At 34.5% G+C, this 17,713-nt stretch overlaps 1 protein-coding gene across 1 annotated transcript; it reads right to left on the reverse strand.

The window, feature by feature from the left end:
- Positions 1 to 4,599: 4,599 nt before the first annotated feature.
- On the reverse strand, positions 4,600 to 17,481 carry LOC128995373 (zinc finger protein 184-like). Its single transcript, XM_054420380.1, has 5 exons — positions 16,664 to 17,481; positions 14,703 to 14,892; positions 10,551 to 10,717; positions 8,625 to 9,703; positions 4,600 to 5,322 (listed from the first exon to the last, which is right to left on the reverse strand). The coding sequence occupies exons 1-5, from the start codon at positions 17,219 to 17,221 to the stop codon at positions 4,950 to 4,952; spliced, it is 2,367 nt and encodes a 788-aa protein (XP_054276355.1). The 5' UTR covers positions 17,222 to 17,481; the 3' UTR covers positions 4,600 to 4,949.
- Positions 17,482 to 17,713: the final 232 nt, after the last annotated feature.

Below are 17,713 nucleotides of genomic sequence, written 5' to 3' on the forward strand. Positions count from 1 at the left end.
GGAGAATCTAAATATTTATTTGGAAACTTTGTCTCCACTAATTTGAGAGAACCGGACGTAGAAACTTGGTAGAGGTCTCCAAAGAAAGGCCTTGGTAGATGAGTTATCAAAAGAAACACGAAGTAAAGTCCCGTAGGGCTCTGCCCCAGAAGCCTTTAAAGATCCCTCGACACATTCGTTTACATTTTGGCTATGTGGATAATACTTTTTAATGAAACAGCAACAGCTGTTAATTTTTAAATTGTACTTTAAGCAACACACATTTTTATTGGGAGTTTCTGAGCTCTCCAAATAATGTATTTGCAATGTTATTTTCTGATTTTAAAACTGATATAACATATAACGTTCTATTACGAAATCAGTGGAAATTCCTTTTATCACAGAACTCTTACAACAATTTCTTATTGAACTATCTAATATCTGTTGTACAGGTTGTTGTCTGCCTTTTTCACCACTTTTGCCTATATTTTATCATATTAATCTACAGATCATCATTATTACATACTGTTAATGAGATTATTGTCATACGTGTTTTCAATCATTGGAAAAATCTTCGATTGTGTAATACAATACAAAATAATACAAGTGCAGAAGAGTACCTAGTCTGTTGATATGATGAATATTTACTTTTGAACTAATAATTTATTTGACATATGTTTTGGTTTTGTTTTGTTGTTGTCATAATAGTGGAATATATGTTGTTGAAAATAGAAGTGTGGTATCAAAAAGTCTAGTTTTTTCTAATTTTATCTTTATAGTTTTCATCACTTGAAGAAGTACGTTGCCCATTTGAGCCGTGTCCATATTTTGTAAAATTAATAGTAGTTTACAGTAACTGGATAAAACATTTTGATTTTACAATATTTATGTAGAAATATGTGCATGATTTTAGAAAGTCATTTAGCTGTATAACTGCAATTTACTATAGACTTTTCAGAGAGGTTACTTCGATATATTCATTCAGCATAGTGAACACATAATATAGATTGATAGCCTATGTATACAAATAAGAATTTGAACTGTTAGAGAGCCTTTGAATGTTATTAGAATAACAAAATGGGTTGTGCATGTTTACTAGCGCTACTCAGCAACAAAAACCATTTAATTTATCTCTAAAAAATATATTCTCAAAGTGCACTGAGCAGCAGCCTAAAAAATACTATGTAACTTACCCATATCGTTACAAAATACTCGAACTCGCATTGTAACATTTATAATTCGGCTTATATTTCTTCAGCAGATTATTTATTTGCCGAAGAAGTAGTATTGTGCTCTTATCATGTCTAATAACATCCAATGACAGAAACCTTGCCTAAAATGGTACCTATCTTGACAAATTATTTGCAGTGGCCTATATTACGGATTGTGGCCTACTGGGTTGTTAACATGATTGAAAATAACACGACAGTTTGGCTGTAAAAAAGGCACAAAGGGTAAATACTATTTAACCAGCTACTGTCATGACAGAAAGGTCATATTCCTTTTAAACTAGATCACATCATCCTTTATAAGATACGTTGTATAACAATGCATGTAAACGTCAATATTTACGTAACTGCCAATTTACAGTATTTTTTGCTTTTTGGAAATGCCGCATTGCTATGTCATTTGCATTATTTGTTGCCAACAAAGGAGCACAACCATACAAACAAGGAGATCCCTAACAGTCCAAGAATAAAAGTCAACTTCACTTCAAGTATATTCCACTACACCTAACTTTCCGTTGATGAATTAGCGTAAGTCTTGAAAGTAATCCGTCGATCTCGACGGGTTTCACCTAGTATATATATATCCGTCTAAGAAAAGAACCTTCGGTGGATTGCCGGCTTTCATTTGCTATTAGTTAATCAAATCAGACGAGTTTCAATCAAACGCAAAGAGAACAACTAAATTAAAAATCATTTTTTATAAAAAATTTTTATGATTAAAAATCATTAGCTCCAGTATAGTTTATGTTTTTGACTCAAAATAATCGGTAAATTATAGGTTTTAATTTGAGCTATGACTGTTTGAATCAGTTAAGATCAAGATATTGTATTACTCAATCAAAAATCATAAATTTAATTATTTCTCGGATATGATATGAATGATTCAACGCTGTGAAGCAGCATGGGTCCTCCCCTACAGTTAATTGAATTTATCCCCAAGTAAACTGTTTAAAAATTACTTGACCGCAAATGCATAGGCCTACGTATTTTAAGCGTAAAAGTTTTTATTTCATTTTAATTCATGCAACTTTTAACTACCGATACACTCCATTTAATTCCCATTATTTTAAAAAAATGAAGTCAAATATGTTAGGTAAAAACAATCAACTATTCCTTCAGTAAGATTATCAGAGGCCACATTAAGGACAGGGCCAAGGATATAAGTGCATTTGTAAACAATTTAGAGCAATGTATTTTCCCAATTGCAAGAACTAATTACTGAACTATTGTTATCTTTAGCCTTTGTTTTTGCGTCCAAACACATCTGCATAGATAAATAAATAAATAAGGTTAAAGGTAACAGTAGTTCAATAATTAAATTTAGAGCAACTTGCAAGAGATAACTTTTAGTTCCTTAATTGTTCAAGTTTATTAAGAAAAAGTGAGGTTGAAATCACTCTACAATTTCTCCAATACTCCAATGTATTATTTCAATAACTAAGATAAGTTATAGAGTACACAGTAATGGAATTGGAAATTTGTTAAATAAACTACTGGTACTCAATTTAAATTTTTAGCAAAACTCAATTTCACAAGCATAACTGTACCGCACCACTAAGGCGAGTAAGGAAACAAAACTTCAATTCAGCTCCTGGAACAAAACCACCGTAACAGAGAACATGAAATTCAAATACAGATTTAAATAATAAAGCCACTTGTATGCTTGCACTAAGCCCTTTTTATGGGCAAGATTGGTTTAATGTGAACTTGCTTCCAGTAAAAAGAAACAATAATTGAAAATGAAAATATTAGAGGACAACAAAATTAGTAGGAATACAAGATAGTAAAATATGTTAACAAATTCTTGATTAGCATTATACCTACCTGTAATTAATTTTTATAAATTTTATGGATATACAGTAATAAATTGAGTTTTCCGACAATATCTTATACATTTACACCCAAATTGTACTGTTACAAGAAAAAAATGTATTAAAAAATTAAAAATTTGAGAAAAAAATTAATTTCTTATTTATTTTTTGTCCAAAAGCTTATAAGATATCATTGTAATCTGAATGAAATTTACTAGATTTTACATGTCCTGCAAATATTTTGTAATATTAACGGTTTTTATGGAATTTTGCAAAAATATTTTTAGAAAGCCGCCATTTTTAAACGGTTTAAGAGTTTTTATTCAAGTTTTTCACAAAAATAGTGGTCAATAAGATAAACAATTTTACAGGATTTCGACGCTGTAGCTCAAGCAGTTAAGGAGTTATGGATGTTTTTGGTCCAAATCACATACAGACAGATTGACCGAGGACACATATTATTTTTAGCGAATTTCCCTATAGGGAAGTAGCTATTACCGTAGGTCTCATGGTAAGACCTAAGCCCGGGACCGATTTACTTTTTCATTTTGATGTCCCCAGAGGCCAAAAACACCATTCGTTCAAATTTTTATATATCTATATATAGAGATGTATATATATGTGTCCATCCGCACGATAACTTGAGTAATTTTTGTCCGATTTTGATAAAATTTGGTTTGAAGGTGTAAGGCGGGATAAACTTGAATGAGTTCGCGAACCAGCATGATCGGACTATGGGAACGGGGGTTTATGGGGGGTTTTAAGGGGTAAAAATAGGGTTTTCCCGTTTTTGACCCTAAAAACACAAAATTTCACAATTTCTTTTTAAACCATTTTGTAGAGCTTAAAAAAACAAATAATTTAGTATATTGAAGCGTTATTATGCGCCTAATTGCTACGCAGAAAATTAAAAAAAAATTGTAATTTTAAAATTCCCATGTTATTCTTAAGGAGAATAAGTCAACTGTTGTAGTTTGCTTGTTTATGAACATATTTTGATTGATTTTGGAAAATACTTTTATTTCTTACTAAACTATTATCATTTTAGAAAAAAATCTTTTTTACCCTCCCTGTTGCAGCAAACCTAAGTACTCGTTAAACTAATTCTATTTAAATAGGAAATAAATGTGCTATTTTTATGAAGGCATTTTAGTGTAAATCCAATCAGGTTAATGGAAATTCGCTTAAGTCTGCAGGTTTGCTGCGGCGGGGGTATTTTTTCTTTTGACATGCTGACAAAGTTTGTTTATATGGTTGTAAGCCTGGACAGCTGAAAGACTACATTTCTCGCCTACATTTCACTCTTTTCTACACCCCTCCTCCACTCATATTTAGGTTAAACAGAGAAGTAAGGTACAGAAAAAAACTTGCTTATGGGACGACTGTGCGCTTAAAGCTTCAGTATTTTGTGTGTGTACATACACCCTAGGAGATATAGGAGAAGCGACAGTGTTGGCCCTTGCTCAGACACCACTTACAGGCACCATTAAATCTTTACTCCATACCTCACTTCACTGTGGGTTAATTTTATTAAACTGTGTCTCCATCTTAATTGGCAATAAAATGATATTAATAAGGGACAATCAATAATTGATCAAAATGAAAAACTAAAAAAAAGTTCCTCAAGCAAGTTTAATGCAGAAACAACAAAAGTAATTTAACTCCTAGTTAATTTAGGTAGTTTTTAGTGCTTTTAAGCACTTAAAGTTACTCTGTACACTTACAGAAAGGAACATGGAAGCCAAAATTGCATCCAGCCTATCAAAAACAGTTAAAAACATTTAAAACACAATTAGGGTACCAGTAGTTTAACTTTAGACCGCTATATCTTATACTACAACTGAATCATCACATAAAAATTTTTAATTACAAATAGGTATTAAAAGGAAATAAACGTTAAAACTGACATTAAATGCAGTACACTAAACCATTATTGAGGATCATCCTCATCAATATTGTCTGTATCTTTATGCAAGTTCTTGATGTGTACTCGCATGTTATCTTTATATCGGAACTTCTTTCCACAAACGTGGCACTGGAAACCAGAAGGTGAATTGTGCAATTCCCTGTGAATTTTATAGTTTGCCCGAGTATGGATGATTTTCCCGCACACATCGCACACTAGACTTTGGTGCCCTCCGAATGGATCTCGGGTAAACTTCCTTCGCTTTACAAAGGATTGCTGTCTGTTGAGAGCTGACTTGCGGGAAACCAAGATTCGAGATCTGGGGCCCATCAGACAAAACCTTTCGTGCCTCTCCTTAGCTTCCTCCTCGTTGAATCCATAGCCACAAACTCCACACCTACAAAACAAACCGCTGAGAATAAATTAACAAAAACCTGACATACATTGGCCTACAAATTGCACACTGGACCATGATTATTATGTAGGCTTGATCTATCTAAGTAGGCCGACTGCCTACTTCTTATAGCAAATACAGAATGCACTCATTCATAATTGAGTCTGCTGGCAAACCGGAATGGTTGAAGTCAACAACCAACTCAGGCATGTGGAAGGCTTACACTGGACAGCTTAAGACCTTCAAATTTTAAGATCAGGAAACCGCTTGTCATAGAAACAATTAAACGATTAGTAAAAGTAGAGCTAGATTTGTAAAAAAATTAGGTGTCGGAACTGTAACCTATTTAATGTGATTTATACATATTTATGCTAATAATTTTGTACTAGGTGAAACCTGTCGGAATCGACGGTTACTTTCAAGGCTTACGTTAATTCATCTAACTGCGATAAATTGGTGCTGGCTGTTACATAGACCATTTTATAGTCTGAATGAGTATTTGTCTTGGCAAGAACTTGAATAAATCATCACTGCAAGAACTCTGATCAGCTATTTTTTATTCTTAAAAAATAACAATTTGTATTGACTTTTATATAGCTATATAGACTTTTATGTATCTTGTATCTTGGGTAAAATATACATATTTTGAGCATTTAGCATTGTTCAAAGAGTAATAAGTGTAAAAACAATAATGATATTAATTGCGTTAGTTGCCAAATTTGGTTGATCATTCAATGAATAAAATATTCACCATACCGTACGTCATCGGAGTTATTATTAGTATGTTATATGGTATCTCTTCCTTTGTAAGAACCTTTAAATAGTATTAAAATCGTATTGGTGGATCTTTTGTAGTTTAACACTTCCGTGATTTCATCAGTGTAATATGATTTTATTTCAAAAGAAAACATTTTTTGGGAAGACATATTCTAACTTCAAAGGGAGGTATATCCGTTACAGTGTAAGTTTGATTTTTCCTTTGTCACGCCGCTTCAGTTCATATTGTACTTCTGTGCCAACGAATGAACCCTCTAGCAAAGTTTTGAGAAATTGATTGTGGGGTTGCTGTTAAAGCTGGAATTCCTTGACATGGGGGATGTCAGTTAGTTGTCTCAGCCTTATCAATAACATAAAGTTGTCAGTATAATCTCTCAACGGAATGTTAGGTGTAGTGGAATACTTGAAGTGAAGTTGGCTTTTATTCTTGAATTGTTAGGGGCCTCCTAGTTCATATGGTCTTGCGGCTTCATTGTCAACAAATAATGCAAATGACATAGCAATGGGACGTTTCCAAAAATCAAAAATACTGTAAATTGGCTGTTACCATTGACTATTGTATTAATAGTCAAAGCTGTTACGTATATATTGACGTTTACATATTGTTAATCAACGTATCTTATAAAGGATTATGTGATCTAGTTTAAAAGGAATATGACCTTTCTGTCATGACAGTAGCTGCTTAAATAGTATTTTCTCTGTGTACCATATTTTACAGCCAAAATGTCGTGTTATTTTCAATAATGTTACCAACCCAGTGCGCCAAAGTTCGTAATATAGGCAGGTGCAAATAATTTGTGAAGATGGGTACCATTTTAGGCAAGGTTTCTATTTTTGGATTTTATTAGACACGATAAGAGCAGATATTTCTACATAAATATTTGATATGTGTATAATAATATGATAAAATGTAGGCAAAATTGGTGAAAAAGGCAGAGACCAACCCGTACAATAGATATAGTTAGTTCCAGGGCCGGATCTACAAAATATGGGCCCCCCTGCAAAAATCCTCCAAGGGCCCTTAGAGCTGGCATCAATAGCAGGGAGGCCTTATTTGCGGGAGGGGGGGGGGGGGAATGTTTAAAATGTATGTAGCTGAAACTGAATTTTAACGCTATTTTAAAGATAAAATATTGATCCTGTTTGTAAAAAAACATTTTCGTTAAAATGCGGAATTTTGTAAAATTATGTACTAAAAAAAAAACAGCAAACTTCAAATAAAGCTTTTTTATTCTTATGTCAATAGGATTTCTTAGCCTTTCAAATAGGTTTACAAATTATAAAATACATATTGTACAAAAAAAGTAAAAGGTTTTACATAAACAATTTCAAGAATAAATAATAATGTATAATAATAAACAAACGACTCAATTTAAACTTAGTTTCTTTTTACACTACTCGTATATTTTCAAGATAGGTAGGCCTACATACAAATCATGGTTCCAGAGGGTGGGGCAGAGGGGCCAAAGCCCCGGGGCCCTGCCTGGGCTCTGAAGGGGGCCCAGCCTGGTCAAATGTGAATTGTGAAATATTTTCTGTACATGTAATCTGCTAAAATCAAAGATTTTAGCATGGTTTTTCAGTTCACATATTAATTTTTGAGTGGAATAAAGTTGCAACTAGGAGCAAGAGAATTAATCAAACTATTATGCGTTTTAGATATATTGTTAAATGTTTAACAAAACGGCACGGAGGCGGCTAGACACTAAATCGGGAAAATAGGGGGCCGGAGATCACTCAGCTCAGAGGCCCGTGACGGCTCTCTCTGGCCCTGAGGTCGTTAGATAACGCTACAGAGGTTATTATAAGTCCCGCCTGTACTACAGACTTATTGCTCAGCTCAACTGATAGTTGACTAAGTTGACACTACGTCCACGTCGATCGGACTGTAGTGGATCTGTGAAGCGTGCACTGCAGCTGACGAGCTGACTGGACTGAGCTGAGCATACAGACTGGACTGACTGAAAGTGACAGTAAACCACAGATTAAACTGTCTACGGCGAGGTCCCGAGTTGTTGACGAGTAAAATCAGTAGGTCTAAATTTACTCAATAATTGTAACTTTAGCTTTGATATTGACAATATTTGTCTGTCAAAACTAAACTTACCGTCCTATTCAATTATGTTTATATGCATTAAAATAATTTTAAATTATAGAGCTCTTTGGGCCCCCTAAGGGCTTGGGCCCCCCTGCATTGCGGGGTTTCGCGGTTCCTAGATCCGGCCCTGGTTAGTTCAATAAGAAATAATTTAAGAATTGTTATGATAAAAGGATTTTCCACTGATTTCAAACTGGCATGTTACCGTTATATTGCAAAACATGAGATGATCAAGAAGAAAATCAATTTTAAAATCAGAAAATAACATTGCAAATACTTATTTGATAGAATTCAGTAACTCCCATTAATGTGTGTTGTTTGAAATAAAATTTAAAAATGAACTACCATCTGATCCATTCAACACTCATACTTAAGTCATCTTCGCCATGACCCTTACACATCTAACATAAAATAATCACTCATATTTTACCTGTGGTCGTAATGCTCTGTGTGATGAGTCTCATGCTGCAACAGCAGTTCTTGCCTCACAAACTTCCTCGGGCAAAAGCTGCACTGGTAGTGCTCGGTCCTGTCGAATCTGTGCAGTGAATTTTCATGCAGAACTAACTGTTTAATAGTCGGGTACTCTTTTGAACAAAACTTGCAGGCGAGAGAGGGCCGATGGTAGTATTCTACGTGATTATCGTACTTTATTTTGTCGCCAAACACACTCCCACAAGTGTCGCAAGTGTACCGTTTCAACATCTTGTGTTTAAGTCTCATATGCCTCCTCATCAGAGAGGCGAACGAAAACACTTGATTGCATTTCGAACACGGATGGTGGAATGGGTTGGGCTTGTGCCTAGCTTCTATGTGGTACTTCATGTGGAGTTTGTCATGAATCGTCGCATCGCAAAAGATGCACCGTCTATCTTGGCTGGTTTCAGAATGGTTTTTGGCATGTTTTTTAAAGTGATCCATATTGTGGTAAGCAAATTCACAAATGTAACAGTAAAATCCTTCTTTGTAAATAAAACTTAACATGTGCGCTTTCATTATTTTTGACGATTTAGTTTTGAAATTACATTTTGAACATTTTAATATCCCTAAGTATTTTCTGTTCACTGGTCTCGGCTTTACAGGTTGAATGGCAGCTGGAATTTCACTTGGTTGGTCGTCTTCGGAATCAATCACAATTTCCTCTGTGAAACCATCTTCATTCGGTGTTTCAGAGTCTGCTGCGGAATTGGTAACTTTGTATATGCAGTCTGCTTCTTTAACAACAGGAAAAGGTTCAAGTGTCTCTTCAGTTCCTTCTACAACCTGAATTTGCAAGTCTCCTGCTTCCATATATTCAACTTGGTCTATAGAGCTAACAAATTTTAAGTCTGATTCCTCAACAAAATACTTCTCATTCGTCTGCGTTTTTTTATTCTTCAGCATAACTCCGGTCTGTGTTATTTTACTTCTCTGTTCCACATCAGCTGTCTGTATTGAATTTTTACTTCTAGCTAGAGTCTTATCTGGCTTTTCAGTTCTAAATTGTGAGTGAGACTTTTCATTATTTTCCTGCAAAAACAAAACAATGTTTAGCAAGCGATGAATGGCCTAAAAGTAAAAGTAAAAGTAGTTGTGGTTTTAGTTCAGAGATCTGGCATTAGAAAAAAAGTAATTGAATCCTGCTGCAAAAAACTAAGTATAATAAACAATGTGAATGCAAGAACTATAAGTATGTCTATGCAAATATTGTAGGCTTTTGCTTTTAAAACCTGACAAATCTGTATGCTATATACAAACTTACAATTTGATCAGGTTTATAAAGTGAATATACATTATAAACCCAAAACATTGGGTATATATTTAGTTTACTCAAAATAATTCGTAAAAAGGATTTTGCAATGGATAGGTTTAACAGCAGGCTTACCTTACTAACTAAAATGTATATGAAAATCCTATCCTATATTATTATACGAGCTATGTCTGTTTGTATATCTGTCTGTAATATATATCTCGAAATAAAGCAGAAGGATTTTGACTTTTTGGAATTAGGTACTTTGAGCCCTAAAAACGTGATTGGTGGCAGCCACTACCTCAGGAATAGTCATATTTCGCTACACAACTCGTTTGAAAATTTAACATTGGCCTTATGTGTTATTTTCCAGGCTCTAGCTTGGTATAGTTTTTCACGTTACATTAAGTTAGACCTCAGGGTTGCGGCATTATCAATTGAATAAAATCCAATAGTGATTCGGTGGGATTTTAAGTCAGGACCTATTGGACCAAAGTCCCTCACAGGTCGAAGTCCTGCGCATTATCCGAATTGTTTACAGAAGAAATTTTATAACGAATCCTAAAACTAAATACAGTAATACGAATGATTATTTAAGTAGACAGAAGCCCTGATCACAGAACTCACCGGTGCTGGAGGTGGGAGTGAATAGTTGAGGCGCAGTAAAGCTCGCAAACCTACAGTAGCGGTTCGTAGCTCTGCCTCCAACTTGGATATACGAGAGACTACATTACGACAAGCCCCACACAGGCCGTCATCCTGGGTCATCACAACCACGTACTCTGTGGAAATACCTGGAGAAACAACAAGTCTGGTTAGTGAATTATGAGACAACGAACTCCTTTATCCCTTATGGAGATTAAAAACCCTTTCTCAGAAAGCATTATAACTCATTGTAACATAGGTACCTTTTATTGTACTTTTTTAATGGTAATTGCAATCATATATATTCTTACGGTTCCTCAAAGCATGCATTATCACAGTCGTACTTGATTGCCACTTGTAAGGTTATATAAAGATAGGTTTCTTTGGACAAATGTACTGTGATAATTGTTCTCTGAGCAAGAAGGGCTCATTAAGTTATGCTTCTAAAAGCTTTAGTGAGTTGTTGTTTCATCCCAACCAGCAAGCACATAATACAATAGAGAGGCTACTTGGAGCGCGCAGTGAAGCCGGCTGAGCGGCCGGAGGTGTCGGGCCAACATGGCGGCGCTGTCCTAGTCCGAGCGTCAGACTTCCCCGCACCCCCTGCCCTCAGTACCACCACCAGCCACCCCCACGCCTGCCTTCCTACGCTACATCACATAGAATTTAATATTGTAGATATATTGCTGGTTTTGTTGTTAGGTCAATATCTTCTAAATTATGGTGTGAAGATTGTGTCCAATGTTTAAGAAAGGACAAGAACAATATTTTTTAAAGTTTAATTGTAAGTAAGGATAGGGGAGGGTTAGTACAACCGTCCGATAGTGTTATCAAAATATGCAAAATTTGTGAAAGTTATTAAAAGAGTAAGTTTGAAGTTTTTAATAATGATCATTTCATAAGAAAGTATTAAAGTAAAGTATTAAAGTATCAGAATTGTCTAGCTGATAAAAACATGATTAGTAAAATGACAAATTATATACTAAGCAAGTGTATAGGAATACATTTATTTCCTGGAAACTTACATTTATCGGAAATTGAACTGGATAGTAATCATTTTTGTTTGGTTATAAAATTAATCGCTAACAAGTATTTTTCGACAAGATTAAACTATTATTGTAAGCTAAGAAATGAAAGCCTTCATAAAAGTAAAGTGAGACAACATTTGAATAAAACTGTTATTTTTTTAGGCCAATAAATATATTGTTTAAGTACTTTGACTACGTTATTTTATACCCAAAATCACCTACAGAATAACAGAATGCTGTAAAATAGTTTTAATTCGTTGCCATACCCTGTCAGTTCTGCATTATCAACCCTATTTCTCATTATGAAAATCAACGTATCAAACTAGTAACTATTTATCCTTTATAAAAATATAAAGTCTTGATTGAGAATGAAACTTAAGTACTCTACAACACTTATACATATAGAGACGGCAACATTTTATATGTTATTGGTAAATGAAACACAACAAACAAACAAATGTTCTGGCCGGGCAGCAGCGGATTACGGCGGCGGCACGGGGATATAAGACCGTTTTGCCGCCTTGCTTCTACCTGGAATTTTGAAAAAACCAGTCACGATAGAAAAAAGTTTGGAATAACAAATTAAATTTTTTTATTCCTCTACAACTTTCCCGCTGACAAAATGTCTCTGACCAAAAAATAACAACTTTTTTATGTCACGTTTTAAAAATCAGAATGAAATGTGTGTAATAAAAAATTCATACAAAGATAAATACAACTATTATCAATGTAAAATTTATACCATCGTTATCATTAGAAAATTTGCTAAAATCATGCCAAATTTCATCGATATCCTTCAACATTAACTGTGGGTAATGACAGTGTATTTGTCGCGCCATTTCACTGTGGAGTGAGCGCCCGGCTCGAAGATTTCGGGCTGGGTGTCGGGCCAATATGGCGAATTTTGCTTCACTGTAAATGCATAGGATAATATCCGTCTGTCTTCTCTATTGTATTAAATGTGCTCGCTGATCCCAACACGGCAGACGGCAGACTACAATCTTGTACCCAGGTGCCGCCACTAACATTTATCAGTTCAATTTATTCTATTTTAGGCTACCGGCTTAAACCTGTTTGCTTAGAATGCATTCCATTATTGTTTCATGCTAAAATAGGGACAGCTTTAACCCTAGGAGTGGCAGATCGACAGAAAATGTCGATTTCAAAATGTGCCGCTGGAGTGGCGGGCGACAGAATATGTCGATTTATGTAACGTTTTTTTCAGTTGCATGTTAAGCACATTTAAAGTCGGTGAAATGACATAACTCTTATACCAATGGAAAGATAAGATTCCGAAGTTTCATTTTATTATAAGAATAAACCTTATAACATAAATACATCGATCTTATAATGAGTTACATTTAAACGAAAAATACGCGCGAACTCGCGAACGCCATGTTTTGTTGCGCAGTCGTCAATGATGAGTCATTTCAAAACTAAATAGCAGACGTAATTTATGTCTGTGACAAAAGCAAGTGGTACCACTGTGACAAGCATGAAGAAATCTTTTATTCTGTATAAAGTATAACGTCATAATACATTCCAACAGCTGATGAACAATTTTTGTAAATAGCCTATTTTTACGTATTGTTCATGTGGCGAATCGACATAAAATGTCGATTTCTAAATCGCATATATAGGCTATACAATGTGAAAAGTACAAAAACGTTGTTTTATATACGCTCTTGTAGACGAAGGACAGTAGAATTCAATGTTGTTAGGCTGGTCACACAAATAGAAGCTTTTGATTTTTCAAAGCTAAAGGAACAGAACACTTGTCATCGTCTAACCTAAAATGGCGGCGTCGTCGTGAGTTTTTGTCCGATAACAAAGACGAAGTGTGGGTTTTATCACTAATTTTACAGTGTAATGTTCGTTTTATGTTTTTATTTTGTATTAGGCGAAATATTTATGCATTATTTTGCATAAATATTTATACATGTGTGATCCAAAATAGGATAAAAAGTTAGTGAAGTTTTGTGGGCTATAACAGCTGATCAGTTGTTTTGTTTACATTTTTGCTTTTGTGAAAACCAAATATTCTATTACTTATCTTATTTAGTTATTCTTATATAGAATGATATTATTGGCTTCAAAAAATGTATGGTTTTATCATATTGATTTATTAGTAGAGGGCATTTGTGGATCTATCAACGTGTAGTTGAAGAAATTGACGTTTTCCAATTTTTCTGTATTATTGCTAGTAAATCTATAAAAATAATTCTTTTGTGTATATTATGATATGTCTATGTAGAGGAATAAATTCTAAACAAAATGCATATTTTGAATTGTGCAATAAAAAATTACGTAACATGTGACACGTGTTTGCTTTTGAAATAAAATTTATTAAAATTTATAAATTTTCTTTTTTTTTACTTTTTTCTAAAAATCTACCTTTCTAAAATTGGTTTGTATTACACCATTTTTGAATTCTACTGACTATTACGAACAAAATGAATATACGGTTCAATAGTTTATCTCTACATACTAATTTTATACAGATTTTTGAAGAACTCCCTAACAAATTCATCAAAATGAGCGTGCCACTCCACAAAGCACATACTGAAAATCGGTCTCGCCACTCCTAGGGTTAAGGAATTTCTAAGTGTATTTGAATAAAATAAATAGTTTACTGGGCAGGTGGAACAAAAAAAAATGAGAAAATTTTAAGTTACCGTACCAAAAAGTTTTGTAGTACTAGTGATGTAGGGCCTAGGCCTACATTCATTTTGTAAGATTGGCCATCCTCAAAGCAAACCAACAATACTTGACTTTTTTATTTTGATAATGAAGTTGGGATCATTTGTGGTAGATATTATGATGGCATTGGGAAAAGATAGCATTACACAAGGAGAAGTGTGTGATCTGATCTTAAAAGCAATCAAATATTAAAAAGATGCAAACGCTGAAATAAAGCTCCCAAACCTAAAAACAAACATCGGTTACCGATCTAGCAGGGAAGAGGATCAATAATGAGCCTGACCCTGACCCCACCATCACCAATATCTAAAAATAATCAATACTGTTTCACAGATCACACCGACTTGTAAAAATATTGTATTTTGATTTTGATGCCTAGTAAAGAAGCACAACAAGATATTGTTACCTTCAAGTATTTTCTGAACAACCCTTGTAAAATCTTCTCTTGAAAATTTATCCAAGTCACATTGGCGAATCGCTTTATCACAAACATAGCATCGTCCAATGAAGTTGTCGTTTCCTGCATTATTTGTAACAGTAACCTTGTCATGGTTAGTAGTCTCTATGGGGTTTACAACTGGCTGTACCGTCAGTTTCTAAAACAATGAATGAGATTAGGGATTAGTTGATGAAAAAAGCACAAAAATTCAGATCCTTGTTAAGATAAACTTTACCAAGTCAGCAAAGCATCATTAATTCTTAAACTTATAACTGACATTTAGATCTACCCAAGGAGAGATTTAGAACACGGTATTTGGAATTGAAGATCGGCTTACACAGTTTTGTGTTGTTTTTAATTTTGACCTATTAAATCTCTTTCATGTTTTTGGTTCCTACAACTGTTACCTTTCAAATTAATTTTATAGCTCCAGTGAGTATGTACAGTGGACAGTGGTAGGCCTAATATAGCCCATATTTTGCAACACACAATGTAGATGTACTAGGGTAATAAAATTAACTTTTACAGAGATATGACAAACTACAAAGTATGCCTATTAACCCAGAATAGAATATTTTTGAACATAATCGTAAATTTTTGAATGCAACCCCTCATTTGTAAAGGTAGGCCTATTTTTAATAGAAGGAAAAAACATTATTCCAGGGACAGATTTAGCTGTTAAAATTGTTGATGAAAACATGACCTTTTGTAAGGCAAAGTAATTACTTAAAAAGTTAAAAGTTAAGTTTAAAATTAATGCTTTAAAGTTCAAACTATACTTTATGCCTGGGATATTAGTTTCCACTGTTTGCAGTCTGAGATAGGCTACAATAAAACTCACTTTAAGGCCAGCCACACACAGAACCGGACAGGGCGGGGCGCGACAGGGCATTTTGCCCCGGGACGTCTTGTGCGACGGGAATCGCAAGGGCGTTTATGAAGCGCCACACAAAGGACTGGGCGAGGCAGGGCACGTCAAGCAAAATTCGCAGGGCAAAATTCGAAATTATGCTCTGAGGCAAGTCGCTGCCGGGCAGAACTTTCTGCGCATCCGCGGTCATGTGATTTATTCCCTCACAGGCTAATTTTGATATGGATTATTTTACAACTAATACAATTTGCAAAGCTTATATGAATATGACTGTTACAATTTATACGGCCAAAGATTACACATTTTATTGGGGCTAAACTTTTTACTTGACGTGCGACAGCAGCGGGACAGGGCAAGACACGCGTCTCGTCATGCCATGCCCCGCCCGGTTTTGTGTGTGGCCGGCCTAAGTTTATATGTGCAGGCATCAGTGAGCACCACAGGGCTACACGCCTTTGAACTTTGAGTCTAATTGACAATAAATTCCCACTGGGAGATGAATAAATAAATAAACACTTAACAGATTAGCGTGCAACAATGCATAGTTATCAGCTGATTGGCAATGAAGTAAAGAAAATAGGAATACTAAAGTATGGGTATAAGCTTAATTTGGCTTTAAATAGTGTCCAAGGGTACTTGAATTTTGAGTAAGTAGTGTTTCATAAAAACATAGCGCTTAAATGTCAAATCTTAGGGTCCCTGGCTTGATTCCAAGTTAAATTGATTTTGGACCCTGAAACTAATTAGGCTATCAATTATTGATGTTATCTAAAATAACGATCTATATTACTGTGCATAAGCTAGGATTTACACTGTTAACATGGACTACGGTAGGCCTACCTTAAAACGATAAAAAAAACCAGCTTGGGTGTAAACTTAGATAAACACAAAATAAAAAATTATCCTTCAGTAAACCTATAAAATTTACAAAGTTTTAGTATTAGAGAGTACTTAAAGAGGCCTACGTTAGTTGCAAAAGAAATTAAATTGTTCCAGTAAACTTAAGTTACCTACCCTATACAAATTAAGTTACAGGTTTAATAAAAGTTAGGCCTACCTCTTTGGCTTCAGAGAGGGTACAGTCTTCAAAGCAATCTAGTGTGTCTGAGTTTGGATTTTCAGTATGGTGGACCTTTTCTGTCCCTGTGAATGAACTTGAACTTTTTGATTGATTTCCAACGTTATCAGATCCACTTGTCAAAAAATCCAAATAAATAGGTGGGTCGCTTGATTTTGAAGCTTCCTTTTCTTCACTTAAAATTTCTTGTGCAAGAAACTTATGATATTCATGATGGCTAAGATTTGTAGGATCCTTCTGTGCAACTTTGAGAAAGCGAGAAGGAACAGCGTCTGGTTTCAATCTTTTTGGTTTAACATTGGCAATTTTTGATGCCATACCATCTCTGTAGTCACTTAAATGAAAATGCCGACTACAAACAGAATCATTCAGAGAAACTTCACTAGGTCTTCTGTTGCACTTTAGGAGCCATTTATTTCTTAATGACTTGTCTTTTGGGAAAGCAAAAAAACTCAAATTTACTCCAAATTTTTTCAGTGTTTGATAACTGGCTAAACATGAGGGTACACAACATTTCTTACTTGATCCGGGCATCATACATACAAAATGATTTAGGTCAGAAGAGTAATTATTTGTTTAAATTTACTTAAAACTCAGAGAGAAGTCAAATTTTATGATTGCATCTAGGGTAGGCTTAAGCCAAGTGAGTTCATTACAGTAGGCTAACTTAGTACACATCTCCTCATGCATACAATCCAAACTGCTCTGATCGCTAAACATAAAAGGGGCAATTTTAACATATTAAGACCTTAAATCTAAGAGAAATTAATCAAGAATTAATTACTTTTATTTTTAAGAACAGTAAGCGCTAAAGGAATATAACCTCTAAACTCAACACAATACAACACTCAACAACACAAACACAAACACTGAAAGAAATTGAAGATGACATGAAAGGGGTCTAACTTACGGGAGGTTTAAATGAGATAACGATGACAACATAGTTTAGTTCAAAATTCCTCCGTGAACAGCACTGTAGTAGAGAGCACAGCCAAGGCCAAGGCCACACTAAAAAAACAATTTTTATTT

This window comes from Macrosteles quadrilineatus, unplaced genomic scaffold, assembly GCF_028750875.1.
Source record: "Macrosteles quadrilineatus isolate MER2022 unplaced genomic scaffold, UCM_ALF_1.0 Scaffold_5__1_contigs__length_97177068, whole genome shotgun sequence".
In the NCBI taxonomy this organism is placed as follows: Eukaryota; Metazoa; Arthropoda; class Insecta; order Hemiptera; family Cicadellidae; genus Macrosteles; species Macrosteles quadrilineatus.

Excerpts from the sequence above, each read along its gene's own strand:
- LOC128995373 (XM_054420380.1), bottom strand. The coding sequence starts at position 17,221 with ATGATGCCCGGATCAAGTAAGAAATGTTGTGTACCCTCATGTTTAGCC. Across the intron at positions 14,893-16,663 it reads CCCTCTCTGAAGCCAAAGAG|AAACTGACGGTACAGCCAGT; the intron begins GTAGGCCTAACT and ends TCATTGTTTTAG. Across the intron at positions 5,323-8,624 it reads ACAGAGCATTACGACCACAG|GTGTGGAGTTTGTGGCTATG; the intron begins GTAAAATATGAG and ends TTTGTTTTGTAG.